Source organism: Dunckerocampus dactyliophorus, chromosome 13 (genome assembly GCF_027744805.1).
Source record: "Dunckerocampus dactyliophorus isolate RoL2022-P2 chromosome 13, RoL_Ddac_1.1, whole genome shotgun sequence".
Lineage (NCBI taxonomy): Eukaryota > Metazoa > Chordata > Actinopteri > Syngnathiformes > Syngnathidae > Dunckerocampus > Dunckerocampus dactyliophorus.
This window is the reverse complement of record NC_072831.1, coordinates 13,392,289-13,417,499: the sequence shown is the minus strand read 5'-3', so window position 1 is coordinate 13,417,499 and position 25,211 is coordinate 13,392,289. Positions and strand designations below refer to the sequence as shown.

Genomic DNA, 25,211 nt, shown 5'->3' with positions numbered 1-25,211 from the left:
CCGACTATACAAAAGGTATTGACTTTAAATCTAACTCCAAATAAAACCAAAACTGCAACTAACCCATCTAATCCTGTCACTGTGCAATGTCCTATTACTCTCAGTACAGGTGAATAACTAGCATGTAAAAACACCGAATATTCTTCAGTGAGATTTTCAATCTACCTGACTAATGCCATTTGTACAGTGCAAGGATAATGTCAAATAAGAAAGCGAAATGCTAAACATCATGAAGTTAGCACTTAGCTAACGAGCAAGCTAATGACAGCGGGCCGCACCCTGCAACTTCACCTTTAATAATGTATGAAAACAAGTCACTTGACATTATAACAATACCTTGATGCCGTCGGTAAACCTTGCGGTTTCATCTTTGCTCCGGTCAACCAACGGTTGTTGTCACTTAATGGTGTCGGCAGGCATGGGACGAATTAGCATCCTGTGTTGAATATTTACCCGGATTACTGCCAGTCGACATCTCTTCCGGTTCTGACGAAACCTGCTCCGAAATCGACCAATGGAAAAAACATTTCCGGACTGAAATTGACCAATGAGCGTGGTGAATGATCGACGTACACATCCTTTTTGTGCCAATCAGCATTGTTGTAATACTTCCGCTAAAACCGCAGAAAGAGAATTATTTAAATAGAAAAGAGAGATCGATACCCTATTAATCTCCAAGAGAAATTCACATTTCCAGCAGCTCTGCAAAAATGTCCTAATAAACTTAACTACTTCATCACAAAATAAAACAACCCAAGCAAGACAGGAGAGATATTGTGGAGTTTTTATCGAGTATTTTTATACTGAATAAAACGTGTAGACGGTAAACGATTTACACTGTTTCACATATTCACAACAAATATTATCAACTCTTTATCTATGAATTGTATAGCATTTATCATAATCCTCATATTATTATTCGCAAAAATCTACTGAATATTCAGGACCGTTTGGGTGCATTCAGTTTTCAAACTCTCCTCACGTACACGGACACATACAAACTCTGGTATGCGACAAGGTTCAGTGTTTATTTTGAAGAGCAGGAAGTTTTTCAGTACTCTGATGCGTTTACTTCACTAACTGAATACAAGAGTGAGCCGACACGCAAAAATAAATGTAACTGGACTGGAATGATTGGCTGTCAGTTGCCAAATTTGGCCGGAAAATTGGGAACGTGTCAAGACACTTTGGACTTCAATATGTTATTCCTGCTCCTTTTGGACATTTAGAATTGTGATATGAGAAGTATATCAAATCAATCAATCAATCAAAAAAGAGTGTATGCACGTGTTATTTTTTTTTTTTTTTTTAGATATCCTGAATTCACCTTATAACAGCGATATTTTCTTTCTCTTTACTTTTGGTCCTTTGCGTGTAAATACTTAAAATGAAAATAGTTTTCATAGTTCCATTTCCAAGACTGTTTATCCTTATCAGGACACTATAAAAGACCCTGCTCGAGCATCCAGCTCATGACCATGAACCAACATCCTTGACTACTAGACTCCTTCAGCTTTTACATGTGCTGTTCCTCATTGTTACATACTTCTGACTTAATAGGTTTCCAGTGGACAACTATACACCGTAACGACTGTAATAACACAGGAAACAACAATACATAAACACAATTTATCTCCACTTCCTTCTGGAAAGTGTTTCCATACAAAGGGAAGCTGTGTAAATGAATGCGCACCACGTTGTCAGGCGGGATTGTGACCAGTTTAATTTGCATTTATTGTGTCTTTTTTATATTTGCTGAAATATGCATAACTCAAAATATATTGACAATGACAATGAACTTGTTACCTTCCAATTAGCAGACATCAATTCATCATTTTAAAAACAGCAATCCACCTAATGGCTTTGCTTCACACAGGCATTCAAGTAATCAAAAGAGCTACTACTTAAAAAAAATAAATAAATCAACTCGGCACATCCTGGTGGATTCTAGAGACAATTTTAACATAATGTTTTATTCAGGCGCATAAGAACTTCTCAAAACACAGAAATCACATTATAACAGCAGACTAGTGAAGTATAATAAAAGTTTGATTGTAATGGCTCATGGAAGCAGGATATATTTAAAATGTTTCCTTGTACAACAGAATACATAAAAGAAGGCGGAAACAGCAATTGCAGGTATGAAAACAACACAACGATGCATTCCTGTAACAATAAAAATAATAATAAAAAAAAAATTAAATGAACAAACTGTCTAGACCAGGTGTCCAAACATTTTCCACTGAGTGTCGCATACAAAAAAATGCTTAGGATGAGCGGCCACTTTGATGCATTTTGTACAATAAAGACGCCAAAACCAATCCAATGTAGGTAAAAATATCAACATGTTAGCTTTGTGTTATTCGTGACAAAGCAAGTTATTGTGATATCTTATAATTAGGGCTGTCAAATATTTTTTTTAAATGTAGCAGATTAATCACAGTGTTTAAATCAATCATGATTAATCACCATTCGCAACCATGTCTTAAATATGCCCCTTTTGACTGAATTTAATTAAAACGAAAGGGAAATGACAGGACAGTATTATATATATTTATGTATTAACAGCTCCAAATGTACTGAATATGTCAATCAAGTTAAAAGATACCACACTAGTCTCTTTAATAGTAGCAGAACATTTGAATCACATTTTAAACCCTGTTATTACAGTATAAGCAATGAGGGGTTGCGTTCAAAGACCGTAATTTAAGTACGGTAAATGTACTTGTTTTCAGTGTATCTTCCAGCATACTTAAATGTTGCAAATTGTACATCCGAATTAAGAGTAACAAAGTGATTGATAGGAATATCTATTTCATGTTTTTCTTTATCTTCCTGTTTATTTCCATACACACGCATGCACGTATTATAAAGCCGTTTTTTGTGATGTTCGGAGTGTCCCTGAATGCATCTTGTGTTCTTGTAATGAGAATGAGGAAGTGTCGTTCCCAGGATGAACGGACAAGAGATCAGTGTGAGTTGGAGATACATACAGTATACTGTATGGTGTTGGAATTGCACTGCTGTTGATGTGTTCAGGTCAGAATGAAGTAATAAAAGAGCGTCAGACTCTGTGCGACTGTGTGGGGACGCTACATCTGCCATCATAACAGAGGCATGCTTGCTCTGGTGTGCATGCGTTTATAACAGTAAAAAATGTAACGTAATTAATGAAATAAATTAGTTACCGCCCTTAACGCGTTATTTTTGACAGCCCTACTTATAATATATCTCATTAATAAAGAATTGATTTTATTTTTGCAATATGCCAATATAAAACAAGCTGCGGGCCGCATTTTGGACACCCCTGATCAAGTACAGGTGAAGAACAGAATCAGAAGTTCATGAGGATGTCTCGCTCCTGCATGCTGGTATAGAATGACTTTCCAAACACAAAGGAGTGCAAGCCTGCCCTCAGCTTTTCAGCGAAGGCCATGACAATGTTCAGGTCTCCTTCCACTGTCAGATTCAGGTCGTTCTTTAAGTTGCGCAAGGACTGGAAAGGCTTCTTCCCCTTTTGCCTGTAAGGGAAGACAGGCAATAGTTAACAACCTGTCAAGAGTTAGACTTAAGAGATTTGCATTAAGCATCTAGAGCTGCAGGTGTGCATGGGAATTCCAAGGCACAATGAATTATGCATGCTGCTCCACAATGACAAGTTTGCATAAACCATCTTGTTACCAGTAAAATGACATTCACTTCTGTCACAGGCTGTTCAGTAACATAACCATGCCCTCTGATGCCCTCTCACTATATTACGACAATGACAGTTTCCCAGATAAGATCCATCCATTCATTTTCTATGCCGCTTATCCTCAATAGGGTGGCAGGGGTATGCTGGAGCCTATGCCAGTTGACTTTGGGTGAGAGGTGGGGTACACCCAGGACTGGTCACCAGCCAATCGCAGGGCACATACAGACAACCATTCACACTCACATTCATACCATTCGCCAATTATTTTTTGGAATGTGGGAGGAAACCGGAGTGCCCGGAGAAAACCCACGCATGCATGGGTTTGCAAACTCCAAACAGAGATGCCCAAGCGGATATTCAAACCCAGGTCTTTCAATCTCCTGACTGTGTCCAACATGCTAACCACTCGGGAAACAAGTAAATAAGTATTTGATCCCCTACCAACCAGCAAGCATTCCGAGCTCAGTGATGTGCCCATGAAGCATATTCCAACCTCTTCACCACTATGGGCAAGACCAAATAGCTGTCAAAGAACCTCACGGACAAGATGAAAATTGTATACTTGCACAAGACTGGGATGGACCACAAGACCATTAGCAGGAAGCTTGGTGAGAAAGAGCCCACGACTGGCGCAATCATTTGTAAATGGAAGAAATACAAGATAACAGTCAATCACCCTCGCGCTGGAGCTCCATGCAAGAGTTCACCTCATGGGGTAAGGATAATTCTGAGAAAGGTGAGGGATCAACCCAGAATTATGAGGGAGGATCTGGTTAATGATCTCAAAGTCGATAAAAAAAAAAAGCATTAATATCACACTTAGCTGGAATGGACTGAGATCCTGCAGTGGCCGCAAGATCCTTCTGGATCAAAAAGGAACAGACCTGAGTTTGCCAATGAACATCTGAATTATTCAAACAAGGCTTGGGAGAATGTGATGTGGTCACATGAGACGACAATTGAGCTCATTGGCATCAACTTGACATGTTCGGAGGCAGAGAAATGCTGAATGAGTCCAACAACACCATCCCTACTGTCAAGCATTCTGCTTTGGGCCTTTTTCTCTTAAATACCTTCTAAGATGGGTGCAACCCTGGTGACCAACTACAAAAAATGTCCACCCTCTGAGCGTGTCAGCAAGGGTTTTTCCACCAAGTACTAAGCTAAGTTTTAATGAATCCATAACATTTATTTAATGTTTTTCCTCAAGGGGTTACCACAAACCTACTATAAAAATTATAGACTGTTCATATCTTTCTAAAGGGGTAAACGTACAAAATCAGCAGGAAGTCAAATACTTATTTGTATGTTGTATTTATATATTTCAGTATTACCTCTCTCGTGTTATATTTGCTCTATAATACATTCAGTATTACTTTTCTCATGTGATATTTGCACTGCGGTACATTGATTCAATATTATCTTATACATTGATTCAGTATAACTACTATGCACTGAATATCTGGACACATCTGGCAACTGATGTGTACAACACAGCTTCTTGAATCTGAAAGTTAAAGGAGTGCATATTTTTCAACAGTGGTAACCTTTATTGGACCACTCAGAATGGTAAAACATTTTTTTAAAACGCTGCCTGCACAGCTAAGATAATGTAATGTATGATAGCTGCATTTGAACCATGAACAGCTTATTTTTCTATTCATTTTTTCCTATGGTTTTCAAATCTGAACAATTTGAAGGTTGACTAGTGTCCTGGAAGGAATTGTGTACGAGCATGAAAATCCTCTGGAGTAGCAGTAAACAAAATAAATTTGTACTGCTGTCGCAGCCTAGTTGGATATTTTCAAACTGTGTTGCAGGTTGCATGAATATGGTGGACGACTGAGTCGACAACTTTTCTGATATTTCTTAGTACTCGCACTGAACTCTTACGTTTCATCCTCAATGTACTTTAGCAGTGTGAGCGCCTTCCTGTGGAGCAGCAGTAGGAACTGAGCCAGATAGGCACTCCGCAGGGACAGGCCAGGCTTCAGCATGAACACCTGGGTAAGACACAGAATGTAAATTCCTGGACCAGCAAAAAGCTCTGCGGGCAGAAAATGAAATAACAGACTTCTGGTGACAACCACGAGAAAGAAACATATGCAGTAGTCACGGGGCAGGGGAAATCTTTGCAACTCGGAAATACCATCATTGAGTGGTAGATGGGTTGTCACCCTTGGGAAGGAATCCTGCTGTTTGGCATGGGCTCTAGAGACTAGATCAGATAGATGGGAACCAAGACTGGCACACTGCATAAAATAGGAAAAGAAAAACAAGGGAAAAAAACAAAAAAACGACTATAGATGTATCCATTTCAGCTTTACTGCTGTGTTGTAAAAACAGATGTTTTTCTATGTTCTAGGCAGCTATGTTTTGTTGTTGTGTGTTCTCTCTGCTTTTATGCCTACAGGAATAGCTCAATAGTTTACTTTAAGAACTAAGAATACAATATAATTACAGTAATTCCTCGTTTGTCGTGGTTGATTGGTTCCAGACGCGACCGTGATAAGTGAATTTCTGCAATGTAGGATTCCTTATTTCTAAATGGAATATGGTTGTAATTAGAGCAAAGAAAACCTGTTCACAACCTTCTCAATACAATTAACATTATTAAAGCCCTCCAGACATGAAATAACAACTCTATAGTCACCTTTACACTCGTATTACCCAATACAGAGACATAAGAGAAAATAAGCCATTTAAGCTTACGGTATGTGTGTTGCTGTAAATGTGTTCCGGTGCTGGGGGAGCTGCGTGGTGGGACGAACAGGAAGTGACGTCGGGGATTCAGTGTTGAGTTTTAGCCTGGCCTGGGTTACAGCTGCAATAGTCGCATGTGTTTTGATTAGGGATTACTGTGCCTGTAGTGAGATAATTGAAACCTGCAATAAAAGCCTAGCTATCAAGTCTGGTGCTTGTGTGTCTCAATGAACATTACAGTAACATGAATGCATTTTGTAGCCACACTGCAGTCTGTGGTCAACAGAAAAGTGTAATTTCAATGCCACAATGGATTGAATGGTGCGCTGGAACTTGTTTATGTCGATGCCCCTCGGGCTGGCTGACTGACATTGGCATCAGCGGCAAAACTATAACTAGCCATTGCTTGTATGCTGTATGCTCATATTGCTTGTTGCTTGCAGGAACAGTAGTATGTTGAGGTTAATACGTTCATGCTGCTTTGCGATAATGATGACGTTAACAATACTACAACACATGTCAACATACACGGACCGATTTTTCATAGAAATGACCCCTCCTTTACTCCTGCCAAGTCATACCGTAGCAAGCTGAACTGAACTGTATCTTGGTGGAAAAAAAGGCTTTTGATTGCTTTGAAATGGAGCTTCTCGATGACGTTAGTACAAAGTTACATACAATGCCCCATACAATTATAGGGCGCCAACTAATGATTATTGTCATAGTCGATTAATCTGAAGCTTGTTTGGATTTATCAAGTAATCAGTACGGACCAAATCAATATGAACAAAACAACAAACAGTTAGTGGCTTAGTCCACAACATATCAGAAAAGGGGCAAAAATGTTGATCACTGTTTTCCAAAGTCATAGCTGATGTGTGTGAATATCTTGTTTTGCCTTAAGCAGAACGATAATAGGTCTGCTTTCATGGATGACTAAGGGAATTAAAAAATAATCACATTTGAGAGGTTGAAATGAGAGGATATTCACATTTTAAAAAATAATAATAATAATAATCAAATACTAAAACAGTTAATTAATCGATTAATTGGATACCCGATTAATCATCAATTCATCGAATAATTGTTGCAGTTCTAACATATTAAATACAAAGGTATTAATAATTGGAAGATTGGGACTGGAATCAAAATAGATAGAAATATATGTTCCCCTAGAGGCTACACAGGTATTCCAGATTTGCAAGTGTGTGCTTGTCTGTGACTGACTGGCGATCAGTCTGGGGGGGTATTCCCCCTACAAGGAAATATTTAACATTATTAAATTGAAATAATAAACAATTGGCATGAAACAGTATGTCATAATCACAGTTCAGCATGTACCATAGTTTTAAGGTCACGGTTCGGTTCATTTTCGGTGCAGTCAGGCAAAACATAAAACTATTGACCAAGTAGAGGCCTGACACCAGGCACACTTCCCTGTCGCTTATTCTTAATGTGTATCATGTAAGAAATTGGTACGCCTTTGCACCAAACGGAAGGTTCTCTTCTGAAAAATCGGATTACAATGTACCCCTAACAGATAACTTACCTCATCTATAAATGACTTGACCAAAGTATCTTTATGCATGACATCTTGAAATATATTCCTAAGAACAAAGAAGAATATGAGGATTGTTTTGAAATTACAGATAAATGTTTCGACAAAAAAAAAAAAAAAGACTGATAGATTCATAGCTTACAAGTCAGGTGTAAAAGTGTCATCGGTGGGGATGACAGTGTCAGGAGGTATGTCCTCTTCACTGTCAGTCTTCCAAAGAGTGTTTAGTTCAGACCGCATATAGCGGCGCTGGTTGTAAGTATGCTCATGACAGGGTGGCATTTGCTTGACTGTGTTGATGTCGACGTCGATGTGTGTGGTCGGATAAGGGGAGTAGAGAACTTGGCGGAAGGGCAGTACAAAGCTACCAGTTGAGTCCTGAAAAAGAGGAAAAAGTCACACTTATAATCTGTAAATATGGGTTCTTACTTCAACTCTGTAGTATCTATAGTAAATAAATAAATACCTCTGAAAACAATATACTTGTATGACACCCGATGTAATCAAAGACATAATACACAATAAACTTAAATTAGAGCGGTTCAACCAAATACATGTGCAAAATTGACTTTATCAAAACTTTTCCTTTTTGCAAGCAGGTCGTTGCATTTGTCTGCTTGCGGTTTCTACCTTTTTATGTTTGTTCCCCATTGTGGGTTTACATGTAAAACTGCAAGTGCTGCCAAAACAAGAAACTGCATAACAGCCAGTTTTTACCACAATGACTCCTCATAAATGAGAGAAAACCTCCATGAAGTTTGTCTTCTGCTTGTGTTCCTCAAATTAGGGTTACACATACAGTGCTCTGAAAAAAAGTGTTTGCCCCTTCCTGATTTCTTTTTTTGTTGTTGCATGTTTGTCACATTTAAATGTTTAATATCATCAAACAAATTTAAATATTAATCAATGACAACACAACTGAACACAAAATGCAGTTTTTAAATTAAACTTTTTATTATTAAGGGAGAAAAAAATCCAAACCTACATGGCCCTGTGTGAGATTTTTTTTAAACAAACTCTTAGAGCCCTATGAAATCTGTTTTAAATTTCTTCCTAAATTCCGTTTTTTCCATTTACATTTTTTAGAATTCTCGGGGTTTTTTTGCCTTTTCCACTTATTTTACCAGCGTAGAGTGTGAGATATATGAGTTAGTGAGTAAAATGGTCATTAATTAAATGCAAAAATTCTTACATTTATTGATGCAATACATCACTGGCCCATTTTGTCCAGTAATTGAGAAATGAATGTAGCTGGGCAAATTTTTCTACTGGGACGTCAGCCTCAGCACATATTGCTACAAAATCTTCAACAAACTGTAATGCCCGTGCTTGTGGTTAAGGAAGATATCGTCACAGATGTCATTCCAATCACGTTATTAATGTAAGATATTTTAATGACACCCTTATTTTGTTTATATAAATAGACTCATGTAACAAAGAGCGCTCTTATTTTGAAGGCTGGAAGTGTGTTGTGTGTGTTTAGAATGGCAATTGACGGTTGATGCGAGGCGGGTGCAAGAATAAATGTGCCTCTTGTCTTTTTTCCATTCATAACCTGCACATTGTCAGTGGGCTAAACTAAGCTAACCCCGCTAGCTTCCATTCACGCCCCGTAACAGGAGTTTCCAAGGTGTTTCGCCATGTTTAGTAGTGTGTGTGATGAGATTCCGCCACGATTGGACATGTCTGCATGGTGGTGTTACGTTTTCTTCTTCTTGCGGGTGGCGGGAGTTGAATGGGAACCAGCTTTGAGGCGCATTACTGCACTTACCGTGTTGAAGTGTGGCCCAGAGTTACGAACATTATACGGTAACCGGATTGGTCCGATCTCGTGGTGGAAGCCAATATTATCACATTTTCAAAATACAGCGGATCGGCAGCCGTTCTCGATCCTGAAGATCTGATTGGAACATCCCTAAATGTAATTGTAGCGCAGCAATTGCATTAGAGTTATCAACACAGCGTCCGTGCATGTGCTTGCATGTTTGTGTTGTTTCATCATCTTAATTCAGTCCAACACACGGACACAGATACACGCACACGCTGTGCACCACAAATGTAACTGTAGAGGAGTGATCTGTAGAGTTCTACAGCACGCGTGTGGATCTGTTTGTGTCAGTTTGGTCAGCAAAATCCCCCGCAACTCACACACGCCTGCATACACCTGCTGTCCACATGAATATGCATGTGTGCACCCCAAATGTTGTTCAGGAGCAATTTCATTGGAGTCAGCAACACTGTGTCTGTGCGTATGTTTGTGTTGCTTCATCAGCCCAGTCCCCCACAATTTATACATCGTTATACATTTATAAAATCACATTACAGTTGGCTACACTGCGCGCATGCATGTGTGCGCGTTTGTGTCGATGCTCCCCATCTGCCACCCCAAAGCTGTAAACCTACGGGAAACACTAAAATTCAACTAGAGAATCAAACACTTCTATGCAATGTGGTCATGGAAAAACAACTTAATCTTCTAGTAGCTCTTTCACATCAGAAAATAAATTAGGGTACAAGACAACAATGGCAGCGAATGAGCAGCCACGTTTATGTCAGACCACCTGTGTATGACTGAGGAGTGAATGAATAATAATATGGTCACTGTGAAGCGCTTTGGGTACCTTAAAAAGAACAATATAACACTAATCCATTATTATTATTATAATAAGTATTATAGACAACAATACAATGCCATAGTTGGAAAAAATATTAACAGTAACAGACTACAAATGTGTTGCATCTATCAGGAAGATGTTCTAGAAGTTGGTTACCTTCAGCAGACCCTGAACAAAGAGGCCTGTATCATATTTGAAGGATGAGTCCGCCTTACAAAGGCGAGAACATTTCTTCTCAGCAGCGGTAAGGAAGAGGCAGAGCGTCCGCACCATCTACCAAAAATATTTTTGGGAAATAATAAATTAAACAACTAACACACCTAAAATCATTAGAGTCACGTAGTAAAATTTGGATTATATATTTCTTTCTAGTTAACCAATGTCAAAATATAAATGTCAATGCATGCATATTGAATATGCTGTGGATGCTCCTAACTAAGTAGCTGTTTAGACTGTGAATGCTTGAATTTCATACACGAGCAGTAACAAAACGATGAAATTGAATGCAGGGCACACCTCAGCTTCAAAACACTTCAAATTACGTACAGGAATTGCAAGTTTGTGTGTGTGTAGACACTCATTTGGTAAATGTACCTTGTTTACTTTCTCTGGGTTGCTTCCCACCACTACTGAACAGCCACAAGTCTGGAAATGAGAGCTGATGGACCTGAACCACACACACAAGGGCAAATTAGAGCCAATTAGCTGCATTACAATTACTTTAATGAATGATATTGTTTCGAGATTTCTGAAAACATTTATATAGAAGGGAACATAACTTGGCAACAGGCTAAAGATTAAGGCCAACTGCTACATTCGTTATAGTAATATATACAGGGGGTCCCAAAAAAGTCTACACCCTTTAGCAGCTGATAACTCAATTGTTTTTTTTCTTCTTTGCAGATGAAACCCATTGAGATGATGACAGCCAGACTAAACATTGAAGAAAGAAAATTCATTCTAAAATGCTACTGGAAGATCTTGCCAAACAGGTGGATTGGATGGAGGGGTTTTGTTGAATACCCTCCACATTCATGCAACCTCACACCACTACAGTTTTTTTAAATGGGGATACTTAAAATACAAAGTCTACACTACAAAATCTGCAACAGTCTCTGAATTGAGAGCAGCCATTAAACGTGAATGAACGCAATACCAAGGGAATTGTTTCATGATGTATGCGATTCCATTGCTTCACGCTGTCAGCAGTGTCCGGACCAGAACAGACAAAATAATAACATGATGTTTGTAAATTCTAATAAATTTATAAAATTTAACAAATTATAATAAACACCCAGTTTACAATTACTTAAAGTTTGTATTATTTTTTTTGGGATAATCTATATAGTTAGTAGGGGTGTCACAAGACACCCAATTCATGAGACGAGAGGATGTGCAAGATTGGGTCCGTGAGAACAAAAAGAGACAAGATTTTCACATTAACTTTAAAAGAAGTACTGTACAATGAAAAAATATGACTGGACAAACAAACTTTTTTGTTTAACCGAGTCACAAAACAATGCAGGTGCATCTTGAAACTTTTATTGTCCCACAAATTGACGCTAAAGGATATTATTGTCAACATTTTCTGAGAACTGCATCTGAGTCTTATGGTTTTAAATGGCTTAGTCTCTCCAATTATTATGTACTACATTGGGTAATATGAGTGTAAAGGTGACTATAGGGGTGTTATTGTCTGTCTAGAGGACTCTAATAATATTAAAACCGGTATGTAGGTCATAAACTGTTTTTCTCTGCGCTAACTACAAGTAGTATGAAGTATTTGATTTATAAATAAGAAATCCTACTTGCGGACATTCATGGAACCAATTAATCGCGATTTTATTTCTGCAAGCCACGTCCCACAGATGGCCCCTGGCCACACTTTGGACACGCATGCGCGTGTTGCCAGGAATACAAGGTGTTGCCAGGCAATTGAGGAGTGTGTCTAAGCTCTGCCTTCTTGGCTCCGTCGCTGGTCAGGGGTTGCGTTGCATTGTGGAGGGGTTTTCACAGCTTTCAGACCTGTATTGCACGGCGGTAGGTAGGAGGAGCCTGCATGGTGGATAACTTTGTTGACCGCTTGTATTTAATTACTGAATAAATGCATGACGCAAGAAACACTTCCTGTCCTTCACTTTTAATGCGCACCCCTACTCGCGCACACAAAGTGCTGCAAGTGAGTGTCGTGAAGAGTATGGGTGATTCTCCCGACAGTGCAGTTACTTTGAGGTTCATGACGCACAGACTACAGTCATTTGAAGCCATAATAGCCATGCGAAATAATCCTGCAAACATATTGAATAACCAAGGGAAACAGTGTTGAATACTTTCTTTGCGCCTGTTGCGTATAAAACATGATCTGATGTCAGTTTAACCCGTTTACGCATCATCATTTCGTGAAATGAAAAGTTTGTGCCAAAGACAAATAAATAATACAAAACGGTGGAACTTACATTTCAGCTGCCGTGATTCCCGAAGTACAACACCCCATTGTGCACCAAATGCATTTTGCTTCATCCAAAACATGTATTTTAACCAAACTTCGACAAAATGTTACACCTGAAACGTAAACAGTGTATTCCACACAGTAAAAGTAAATCAAGGAATAAGCAAATGAGCTGACATTTGCATGTGAACTTCAGAATATTTTCTGGTTATATCTCCGTTTTTTTGTCAATGTGACACGAGTTTTTATGTTTGTTTTTTTTGGTTAATTTATTATGCTGGCCGCACGGTGGTCTAGTGGTTAGCACGTTGGCCAACACAGTAACAGCTTGGAGATCGGGAAGACCTGGGTTTGATTCTCCCCTGGGCATTTCTGTGTGGAGTTTGCATGTTCTCCCCGTGTGCGCGTGGGTTTTCTCCGGGTACTCCGGCTTCTTCCCACATTCCAAAAACATGCAGGTGAGGTTAATTGGCGACTCTAAATTGCCCATAGTTATGAATGTGAGTGTGAATGGTTGTTTGTCTATATGTGCCCTGCGATTGGCTGGCGACCAGTCCAGGGTGTACCCCGCCTGCCGCCGAAGTCAGCTGGGATAGGCCCCAGCATGCCCCCGCGACCCTAATGAGGAAGAAGCGGTATAGAAAATGGATGGATGGAATTTATTATGCTCTTTGTTTCATTTATTTAAAAGCTCTTGACATTCCAATTACAATGATAAATACTCTTAATTAAAGTGTATTGCTTTTGATGCGGTGTACTTGCATTATTATGCCATACTGTATATTATCATTACAATAATGGAAAAATGGTCTCAAAATAATGTTGACAATAATATTGTTTATCTGCAATAATTTGTAGCGCAATTACCCAGCAAAATTTGTTACTTTGATAGGCCTAGGCTGTTTGTATTCATGGACTCTCTTCAGCTATAAATGTCCTTTAACTGCAAATATCTTTGCAGCGTACTGCAATAAACTTAGCAAACTGTGAGCAATAGCAATTTAGCCTTGCCCTTTTGTCTGGAGGAAATTTCCGCTGCATGCAGAGTTTTTACTCATGGGAGGGATGATAGGTGTTGAGCTGGCACTTCTTATCATCTGTCACCATTTGCCAAGACTGGAGCACTTACTTGTGGAGGAAATCCTCATGGCAGCTGTCTCCGATGTCATCATCATTTAGTACTGTGTCTTTTATCTAGTCAGAAACAGGGAAACAAATGAGATCGTTTTGGCAGAGTTCTCAAGAACAAAACTAAAGTGTTGATTGGCACATTTGTGCACTTTGCAATGAAAATATGACGCAAGCTCATCGCTGTGTAACAACAGTGTGAGAAACAGCCAGTGAGATTCCACTAATTGGTTTTGATGCTTTGAAGTGCAGGCTTAGTGTTGATGTCTATTGACCACAAAGGCTACATAACACATTTACAGAATAACGTGGCTTTACTTAGGGCTGCATGATTTTGCTAAAAATGTGAATCATCATTTTGTTTTTGACAATCAACCCAGAGTCCAAAAATTATTACTCATTAACACAAACCAATGTTGTTGTTTTTTAAACATGAAAAGATAATTGTTACTCACATCTATGTCTTCAGGCACACTGTGTGTCTTCATGGAAGCAAGCAGCTCCATAATCGGGACAATCTCCAAGCTCAGCACTGCGATGATGTTGTAGCCCTAAAACAAAGCAAAGAAGCTAAAAACACTGCATGAACAAGTAAACTGGCAAATTACAAATGTTGTTTTTCACAACTAGCAGACCTCTACTCAGACAGCACAAGCTATACATGCTCTACACTGATATATACATATGCAGACATTAAGACCTTATCATCTTTAAATGATGTAAATGTTATCAGTCTATGATAAAATGGGCACAGTGTTTCTATTATTCCTGTTGTGGCACTTGAGATTTTTTTGGAAACAATTAGTTTTGTACACTGTTAAGAGAGAGATTAACAAAAGGAGGTGTTGGACCAAAAGAAGAACCCATTTAATTTTGGTAACATTTAAAAGACACTTTAACAACAATAATAATTGTATTTGTTTATTCATAATTCTTTATTATTCTTCAACCTTTGTTTGAATGCTAAAATAGGTATATATTTTCATTTGACAGGAAGAGGAGAAGAGTAAGGTGTGGAGCCACTTCACAAAAGACTCAGCAGATGTTAGATTCAACATCTGCAGTGCACACGTTAGCCAGAGCTAAAACACAAAGAGGCATATCCTCATGCTGACGGTCTTGCTAATTAAAGTTCCTTATTTTTATTTAGTAGTCTTCTGCTTCTTTGCGTTGAATCGTATTATAAGAATGTATGTTCATGTACACTTTATATCCTGTGTATATCAACGCTCTTATTTCATATATCGAACAAAATATCGGTTATCGACCAATATATCGGATAGCGGCTTTTTTCAGCCCCCGATATCGGCATCCGACCCAAAAATCCCATATTGGTCGGGCTCTAATTCTAACATTTGCCCTCACAGCACCGTCTTACAACAAATTGATTAATTTGAGCATAAAAACCTTCACGCTATGTAATCATGTCATTCACTGTTCACTACGTATCAGCATAATTAGTCCTCCACAGACAGCAGAGAAAGCAACTTTAATCATGTACTCATGTTACAATCTCTAATGAAGCGTGCAGATGTGCAGATCACTTTAAAGCAATTTAATATCACCAGACCAGAGCAATACAATATGAATACAAAAACAAGTAAGCAATTGGAGTCTGTAAGGTACCTTCTGCATCCAAATGCGTCCCTTGCGAATAGCATGTTTGAGCCTCTCCACGCAGATGGTGTGTAAAGGTAGGTAGAAGGCCAGCTCGGTCTGTGGCAGAATAATGGACAAGGCACAGGTGTTCTTGTCCCCCTTAAGTTCACCATCGAAGATGAGTGACACAATGATGACACCCTTCTCCGCTAAGACAAAAAACTTAACATCCACTGCTCCGCACTCTGCACTCCGCAGAATCTCGCCATTGAGTGTGTGATTTGCCAAGAACGTCACATCTCCATCACTGAGAAATATCCCCTGATCACACTTTGGTGCCCAAATATGATGCACACGCGGCCCTAGGATATTGTCCCAGTAGGCAAAGGTGGCAGCCAGCAGTGGACATTCTCCGTCGATTGCTACTTCAGACTTTGCCACAGCAGGTGACTGGGGTGGACACCCAGAAGACATTTGAGTTGAAATGTTGGAAGAAACGCTGGATGACAATCAATCTGAAATTTAAAAAGACATTAAACCGTGTCATTTGCAGAAAATGAAAATGGTTACCCACAGTACTACAATCTATTTGTGGCAGTGAGTGACCATCAGCATCAATTTGCATAATTGTAATTCTTTTGCATGCTCTGGGAGACAAAAAGTGAGCAAATAACATGAAAAACAATTTTATTATTTTTTTATGTCACAAGCAAGATGGAGCTGCCTTTTGGATGGGGGCTGATGAAAGCACATATCGCTCCTGATATGTGCCTTCATTTTAGTCTTCAAAAATGTACTGTATGTCACTAGATATGTCGCTAGTTGCTTTTTTGAAAAACGTGATTTAGAAGGGTCTGAATAGTCGCTAAAAATAGCAACCAAGTCACTATGTTGGCAGCACTGATCCATCCTGCTATGTTTTCGTATTCTCTTGCAGAGCAGGTGCGTATGAGGTAAGGGTGTCCCGATGCAATTTTTTCACTTCTGCTACTTAACGACAATGCAGCCTTGAACATTGGATGATACCGATATTGATCAGATATCAACACAAATCATAAATACTTTTATTATTTATTTTGTAGCGCTGAATGTTGGAAAAGCGCACGTCCTGCAGACTTTTATTCCTTATTTTCTAGTGTGGAATGTTAGAAAAGGCTTGATCAAGTCATATTACTACATCAACAGTGGCTTTTGTAGTTATGACCCCATGTCTCCACACAATAAGTTACATATGGTGATACAAGAGAAAGTAAAGAGTGTAGAGTGATTTTTGATCGAGGATAAATTTTGCTTTATTCCACATTGAGGTATTTCTCACCATCTTATGTTGTATATTTTTAATATGAGATTTCCAGTTCATGTTTGTATCTATTATGATCCCCAGAAATGTATTTTCATTCAGCCTTTCAATATTCACTCTGCTCTGCCACAACTAACGATTGACAGGCAACACACCGCAGGTACGAAACACGGTGAAGGTAGTAGCGGACTAAACCTTTTCATATAGCTATAGGAGGTGACCAGTCAATATAGAAGTTTACTTTCGGTCAGGGATATTTAACTGTTACTACCAAATACACAAGTTTGTTTTAATCGTTTTCTGACTATATTAAAAAAAAATCCCAACCAAATAGAACAATTATTTACCTATTTACTGGGGTCCCTGTCAGTCTTGGGCCCTTGGAATTGTCCTAACTTTTTCCCCCTTTACGGCGCCCCTGCACACACAAACACAGTCTCAGACAGGCGATTTAAATTAATGTCGTTGACTATGATAGGCTATCATGAATGAATGTATAGGCTAACATGAGTAGATAAACTTGACAAATTGCTATAATTAGTATACATAACTAGTGCATGTGGGTGTGTTACATCGGCGCACTCAAAACAGGAGGAGACGGGATATAATGCTAGTAGTACATTTGAATGTTGGCGCCCGCTAAGCAGTTGGAGGAACCCACTGCATACAGTCCCTTTAACAAAACAAAGACAAAGGTACCTTTCATTTATGTGATTTGAACATTTTTAATTTGAAATATTTTCCCGTTGCGGAAGACCTGGGTTCGACTCTCCCCTGGGCATTTCTGTGTGGAGTTTGCATGTTCTCCCCGTGCGTGCGTGGGTTTTCTCCGGGTACTCCGGTTTCCTCCCACATTCCAGAAACATGCATGTTAGGTTAATTGGCGACTCTAAATTGTCATTTTATGTTTTTTATTCTGTTTATTTACATTTGTTTTACTTAAACGGATATGACGTTTACGTCTGCGCAACAAGCATTGCGGAAATTTTTATGTAGCTCTGTCTTGGTAAGACGATAGAAACATCCGCATGCTAACGAACTCTTTTAATAATAATCACTAATAAAACAACCCCCCAATGTATTTCATATATGAAGTATGGTTATTGACCATTTACTTTCATACATTTAAAAAATAACTACCACACCACGTGACGTCGCAGTGTCGCTGTGGTAAATATTTGCTAAAAGAGGAAGTGACGTAGGTCTCGTGCATGCGTATAACCAATTGCGTTTCCGGGACGGATTGCAGTGACAGGTGGACACTAACAAAAACTCCTACAGGTACGATGGGTTAATATGGTCTCAATTTAACTTTATGACTGCAAGTCGTCGACTAGTCCAGGGTGTACCCCGCCTCTCGCCCGAAGTCATCTGGGATAGGCTCCAGCATACCAGCGTCCCTTGTGAGGATAGCGGTACAGAAAATGGAAGGATGGATGATGGGCTGCGTGTCGGATTCGTCTCCTGCCTACATCTCCAGACAAGGAACTACACTTACAATTGACTACAAATAACAACACTGTACATTCCACACGCACACATATTTACAAAGTGTGCAGCGGTTTGTTGTAGTATTGTCTAATTTTCCAAACTAGTCATGCTAACTCGCTAACCCGCGCAAGCATCATAACACACAACGTGGAAACACACCAGCAATAACTTACTCGTTTCGTCGTTTAATTCCGACACTCCGCTTCTAGTGTAAGACTTCCAAATGTTTCATTTCATATGTTTCTCTTTTGCTGCCAAAAGAAAATGTCAGGCTGCACTGTCACTACACCGCTGAATAGCCACCTGTAGTGCTTCCGGGTACGTTTTTATGACGTCAATGAGGAAGACCCACAGCGCCCTCTAGTGAATAACCGTGGGAACATTTTTTTCCAGGCATCATGGATTCAACATTACAGATTAGGCCTAACCATTAGGCCTACATAATTCATATATTTTTTTAAACACACTCTTGGTGGACAGTGTATTTATTTACTATGGAGTGGCATGGCTCAGCTGGGAGAGTGGTCTGTCTCCCATATTCTGAACCGGCAATTGCTCCCGATGCTGCCTCATCAGTATTTAAATGTGGTAACAGTCGAAGTGCTTTGAATGAAGGTAGAAAAGCCCTATACAAGTGAAATTAAATCATTATTATTATTGTAACAATTAAATTGTAATTATTTATCATCTATTTCCCCATTGAATCATGACGTCTATGATTATGCTGGAGTGATTGTGTGACTGAAACGCCCTTCTTTCAGCACCATGTATTCACCATCACTCACAAGTGACACAGTTGACAATGCTATTCTCATGGTCTCTGAGATTCACAGACACTAGTAGTGTCTCTGTCTATAAAATGATATGCTGCAACTCTGAGACACATGCCGAGAGACAACCATTATTATGTAAAACATTTACACATAAAGTTGTAACTGGAATGTGACTACTAGCCTCCCTCACTGGTGTCTGTCTTAGGTTTGAAAAGTTTCTGCTCATGGAGCTATTGCTGAGTAAATTTTCAGTTTCTTTACAGTTCCCCTGTGTCTCGTTTTAATCCAGAGTACATTTACAATCCAAAATTAGCTTTCAGTTCAACACCACAGCTCACCTGGACTCCCTCAATTTGGCATTTTTAATAGAAATGTGTGTCCTGGGTTGTGTATCCGTTCATCATATGACACCCAAACTCCTGATGAGCAGAGAGGGTGGCTGGACTTGGGGAGCACACAGGACTCACCTCTCATGGTGACATCAGCTGATGTGCGCAGGGTTCTGAACAAAACAAACCCACGAAAAGCAGCAGGCCCAGACAACATCTCAGGCCGTGTACTTTGGGTTTGCTCATCAGAGCTAGCTGATGTGCTTGCTGACATATTTAACCTGTCGCTTGCACAAGCATCTGTACCGACCTGCTTTAAGTCCACCACCATAGTGCCCGTACCCAAGAAGAGCAACGTCACTTGCTTGAATGACTATCGCCCTGTGACTTGCTTGAATGACTATCGCCCTATAGCACTCACTCCTATTGTTATGAAGTGCTTTGAAAGATTAGTCATGACCCACATCAAAAAGAGCATCCCGGCGGCAACCGTGGACCCTCTACAGTTTGCATATCGCCAGAACCGGTCCACGGATGATGCAGTCAACACTGCCATCCACACAGCCCTTTCTCACCTACAGGGCCAGGACACATATGTCAGAATGCTATTTATAGACTATAGCTCTGCTTTTAATACAGTCTGCCCCCACAAACTCACAAATAAGCTCCTCACACTTGGCCTGTCACCCTCCCTCTGTAACTGGGTGTTTAACTTTCTAACAGGCAGGCCCCAGTCAGTCAGAGTCCACAATCGCACATCCAGCTCAAGAATTGTGAGCACTGGGACCCCACAGGGGTGTGTGCTGAGTCCGCTCCTCTACATGCTCTTCACCTACGATTGCGTGGCCTCCCAGAACAACACCAGCATCAATAAATTTGCGGATGACACTACAGTCATCGGACTGATCACTGGTGGTGTTGAAACATCATACAGAAGAGAGGTGGCGGACCTCATAGCTTGGTGTCGTGATAACAATCTCCTTCTCAATACAGATAAGACTAAAGAGATGATCATCGACCCAAGAACAAGGGAAAAGGAGCCGCATAGACCCCCGTTGATTGATGAGACTGAGGTGGAGAGGGTGAAAACCTTCAAGTTCCTTGGCACACACATCAGCGAGGATCTCACCTGGTCTCACAACACCCAACAAATTATGAAGAAGTCCCAAAGGAGACTGTACTTCCTGAGAAGACTGAGGAAATTTGGCATGTCCACCACAATCCTGAGTTACAGATGTACTATCGAAAGTGTCCTTACCGCCTCCATCACTGTTTGGTACGGTAACTGTACAACACGTGATAGGAAGGCACTCCAGCGGGTGATCAAGACCTCACAGAACATTGTTGGGGCAGCCCTCCCCTCACTACAAGACATTTATAAATCTAGAGTCCTACGAAGAACACACAACCTCATCAAGGACAGCACACATCCACAACACTCATTATTCACACTCCTACCGTCAGGCAGACGCTACAGGAGTTTGAAGTCCAGGACCACAAGGCTGGCAAACAGCTTTTACCCACAGGCCATCAGGCTTCTCAACGAAGCACTCACACACGCCACACGCAACACACGCACACACTCATAGCACTTTATTATTTATTTATTTATTTATTTATTTATTTATTATTTTTCTGTATTAATGTCTCTTCTGTTGCTGTTGCTTAATTTATTGGTATTTATGTTTCTTATGTTCTTATTCTTTTTCTTGTGTTTTCTTTCTTTTCTTGGGAGAATGAACAGAATAAGAATTTCATTGCATAGCAGACGAGGGAAAGGCTTCTTGAGACGTCATCTGTACTTCTGTGAAGAAGGTGTCGGACGTCGGCCGAGCCAGAACAATAGATGCTAACGAGCCAGTATCAGAGTCGTTCAACCCAACTCAGGGAGCGACACTTCCCCTTTTATCGGAGGTGTTAATAGCAGGAGAGGATTATACCACTACTCCGCCCAGGCTTAGTGTAAGGAACCAATAGAAGGAGGGTGCTGGCACACCAATTCCGCCCACTCTTACTGTATTTAAGGCCTAGGCTACCAGCACTTATTAGTTCGCTGACGAAGCTCTTCGGATGAGGAGCGAAACGTCCAACACCTTCTTCACAGAAGTACAGATGACATCTCAAGAAGCCTTTCCCTCGATGGACAACTCCTGTACGACTGAGAGCCTACACAGACGCATTGCATAGCAGAACTACCTGTTTTACTATGCATATGACAATAAAACTCTTGAATCTTGAATCATATAAACCTATCTCAGGTCGTCACATAATTTAAAACTCTGTCAGAATAATTTTGTAAATATATAACATTATGCAGTGTTTGCCAGAGCAACCCTGTTCTTTCGGAAGTTCTCAAAGTCACAGTCAGACTGTCAACAGCCGGTCCAATTTGAACTTTCTGGCTGCCCTACTGATTGTGATTGCGCTGTGAAATGCATTGCAGCATTACAAGAGCAACTGAGGTAAAGGAGCCTTTCCTTCTCTATCCTGAAACAAAACTCTCAATCAAATACAAATAACTTTTCATTTGCTTTATCCGTATCATATATTGATATATTTGAGTCTTAACTTCACATAGCCATTCTTGTGTATACCTTTGTCTTACATAAAAACAAATTTTCACATTATGAGTATTCAGGTGTAAACACACACACACACAAAAAGGACAAATCACCCACAAAAATGTTTGGGAAGGTCTGACAATGGTCTGTTTCTGTTATTAGTGTCCCATATCACCACTTGCCAGCTAACAAAACCCTCATAGGGACCCTCAAAAGACATATTCAGCAACATCTTGGGTGCCTTATGCGGTGGCTTTATGTCTAATAGGTTAGCGATCTCATAGAACAGGGGTGTCCAAAGTGCGGCACAGGTGCCATTTGTGACATCTGCCTTGTTTTTTTATTGGCCCGTGTCACATTGTAGAAATAAATTGAAATCAACAAGCAGCAGCAAAAATGGGAGAAACAGAGCAAAAGGCACAAAGTATATAATCTGTATTAAACCTTTTCTAGCCTTTTTACAAAATCAAAGAGATGTATCACCAGATCAAAGTGGCCCCCGCATCCTTTGATTTTTCAGTATGCAACCCTCGGTGGAAAAAGTTTGGATACCCCTGTCACAGGAGGTAACAAAATCTTCCACTTGCCTGTAATATTCCCATTCATCCACGTCTTTGTATCCTCAGGGCGTTGAATCGATCGCAACTGGACTGTTCATGCCGTCTTAGAAGGCGTTTCGCCTCTCATCCGAGCAGGCTTCATCAATTCATGCTCACTGACGAGGTCGGGTAATTCTAGTCTGACTGGGTGGGACAAACACGAGTTTGCGATTTCACTCTGTGGTGCCAAATGACAGCTGTTACGATACAGGGGAGTGAGACCTCTGCCGCCCCGCGACAGTCGTCTGGGTGGAATCACCCTTGTTAGTATTCCATTCAGATGTAATGATGGTCACGGGCACGCTTGAAACTGACTTGGCTGTACCTTGTTTATGTGTTGAAATGATTTAATCTTTTATGAAAGGGTCAAAGGACAGCATTTTATGTGCGGGAGAAGTGGTACTGTTGAGAGATGGTTTCTCAACTTTGACGGAGATGGCCTCCCGCACTTCTCCTTTCAAACCATCTGTCTTCTCTGTCCAGAAAAAGAGAAAGCCCTAAGAAAGTCTTCCAGTAACATGTTGATGGATTACATTATGTGCTAACAACAAGAACGCTGTAGCCCTTCGGAGTGGCCCATACTGCAAACTGCTGATACCGATACCAATACTTTTTATTTTGAAATCCATCCATCCATCCATTTCCTATGCCGCATATCCTCATTAGGGTCGCAATGGGTATGCTGGAGCCTATCCCAGCTGACTTCGGGCGAGACGCGGGGTACACCCTGGACTGGTCGCCAGCATATTCAAGATGATGAAATGATTTTGTGATTTTGCCTATAATTTGTTGCTCATGATTATACAATTGTGCTACAATAAAACACAATACAACATTTTTAGCAACAAAAAACACACTTATATGTGAACAATGTAACAATATATAAATACAACAGTATAATACTATCCAAAAATATCAACAAGATAATACAAATATTCCCTTTTATTACATTCAATTCTTGAAGCAAGTCCATCCATCCATTTTCTATGCCGCTTCTCCTCATTAGGGTGGCGGGGGCATGCTGGAGCCTATCCCAGCTGACTTCGGGCGACAGGCGGGGTACACCCTGGACTGGTCGCCAGCCAATCACAAGGCACATATAGACAAACAACCATTCACTCTCACATTGTAACAATGGACAATTTAGAGTCGCCAATTAACCTAACATGAATGTTTTTGGAATGTGGGAGGAAACCGGAGTACCCGGAGAAAACCCACGCATGCACGGGGAGAACATGCAAACTCCACACAGAGATGCCCCAAGGGAGAATCGAACCCAGGTCTTCCCGATCTCCAGATTGTGACTGTGTGCGGCCTTGAAGCAAGTCAATAGTGCAAAATAAGTCAACAAAAGCCAAAAATACCATTGGCTCTCATTCAATGTCAACAATATAACAATATGTACACAACAAAAAACACTGATATTTGTGAAAATACTGAAAAAAAACAAAAAAATATCAATCTCAACATGCCAGTATCAATCCTATACTGATACTGCTTTTGGTATCAATACTATCTATATCTGGATCAATCTGCCCACCGCTAGTAGCCCCATATGATGACGGTGGGACAGAACCAATAAACTTCCTTTGTGATTTTACAGAGTTTAATATGGTTTGAACCAGCTGAGAAATGTTGTATTTGGGGAAAGCACTGACACAATAATACACTTTTTGTCTTTGGGACCTCTGTTCCTCTGACTCTTGCTGTATTTGAAATTTGCATGAATCCTTTATTCCAGCTAATTATTCATCTCGTGAGTACACTCCCTGCACAATAACAACAACTGTAATGAGGACTACAAAGGGACCGTCAGGCATGAAACCTGGCAGCCTCCATTTGCAATGATAGTAACTACTCTGCATGAAACCTTTCCACAAAATTCACATGTTGCAAAAGTATTGTTTGGAAGGTTTCAACTTGACTACTATTGAAATAAGCAATGAACATTTTATGTAACAGACCCTGGCAAAATGCAGCACATTTTGTCACTCTTTTGCCACGCAAACAGCACGGCACTGTGAATGCCAATGCAAATTTAAAGATTAATGTGTTATTAATGTTGTAATGCTGTTATGTAGCATGGGTTGGGACGGCTCATGCTCCAATGTCTTGTCTTAATGATAAGATTATTTTTTTTAAGGTCTTTCTGTATCAGAAGAAGTACTTTGAATCTAATGCCATTTTTTTTGTGGTTTGATCTTGTCAAACTTTCATTATAATTTCACATTCAAGTTAAGTGCACGGTGGTTTAGTGGTTAGCATGTTGGCCACACAGTAACAGCCTGGAGATCGGGAAGACCTGGGTTTGATTCTCCCTTGGGCATTTCTGTGTGGAGTTTGCATGTTCTCCCCGTGCGTGCGTGGGTTTTCTCCAGTTACTCCGGTTTCCTCCCACATCCCAAAAACATG

The 25,211-nt window shown here is 40.0% G+C and overlaps 2 protein-coding genes across 4 annotated transcripts in view; both read right to left on the bottom strand.

The window, feature by feature from the left end:
• Positions 1–484, bottom strand: part of kiaa1109 (KIAA1109 ortholog) — a 103,011-nt gene extending 102,527 nt beyond the window's left edge. Inside the window, exon 1 of the mRNA XM_054796248.1 lies at positions 337–484. The gene's annotated coding sequence lies outside the window, so the exon portion shown is untranslated. The remainder of the gene's footprint in view (positions 1–336) is intronic.
• A 1,226-nt stretch (positions 485–1,710) lies between these two features.
• c9orf72 (C9orf72-SMCR8 complex subunit) lies at positions 1,711–18,875 on the bottom strand. Of its 3 annotated transcripts, XM_054797528.1 has the most exons (11): positions 18,711–18,864; positions 17,394–17,464; positions 15,774–16,261; positions 14,603–14,698; positions 14,149–14,213; positions 11,165–11,237; positions 10,727–10,843; positions 8,098–8,333; positions 7,947–8,004; positions 5,588–5,697; positions 1,711–3,521 (listed from the first exon to the last, which is right to left on the bottom strand). In XM_054797528.1, exons 3-11 carry the CDS (start codon positions 16,218–16,220, stop codon positions 3,335–3,337), a joined length of 1,389 nt encoding a protein of 462 aa, XP_054653503.1. In that variant the 5' UTR covers positions 16,221–16,261; positions 17,394–17,464; positions 18,711–18,864; the 3' UTR covers positions 1,711–3,334. The 3 variants fall into 3 exon arrangements, with proteins under 3 accessions (XP_054653503.1, XP_054653505.1, XP_054653506.1); XM_054797530.1 differs by lacking the exon at positions 17,394–17,464 and having other exon boundaries at positions 18,711–18,875; XM_054797531.1 differs by lacking the exon at positions 5,588–5,697 and having other exon boundaries at positions 18,711–18,865.
• Between the last annotated feature and the right edge of the window lie 6,336 nt (positions 18,876–25,211).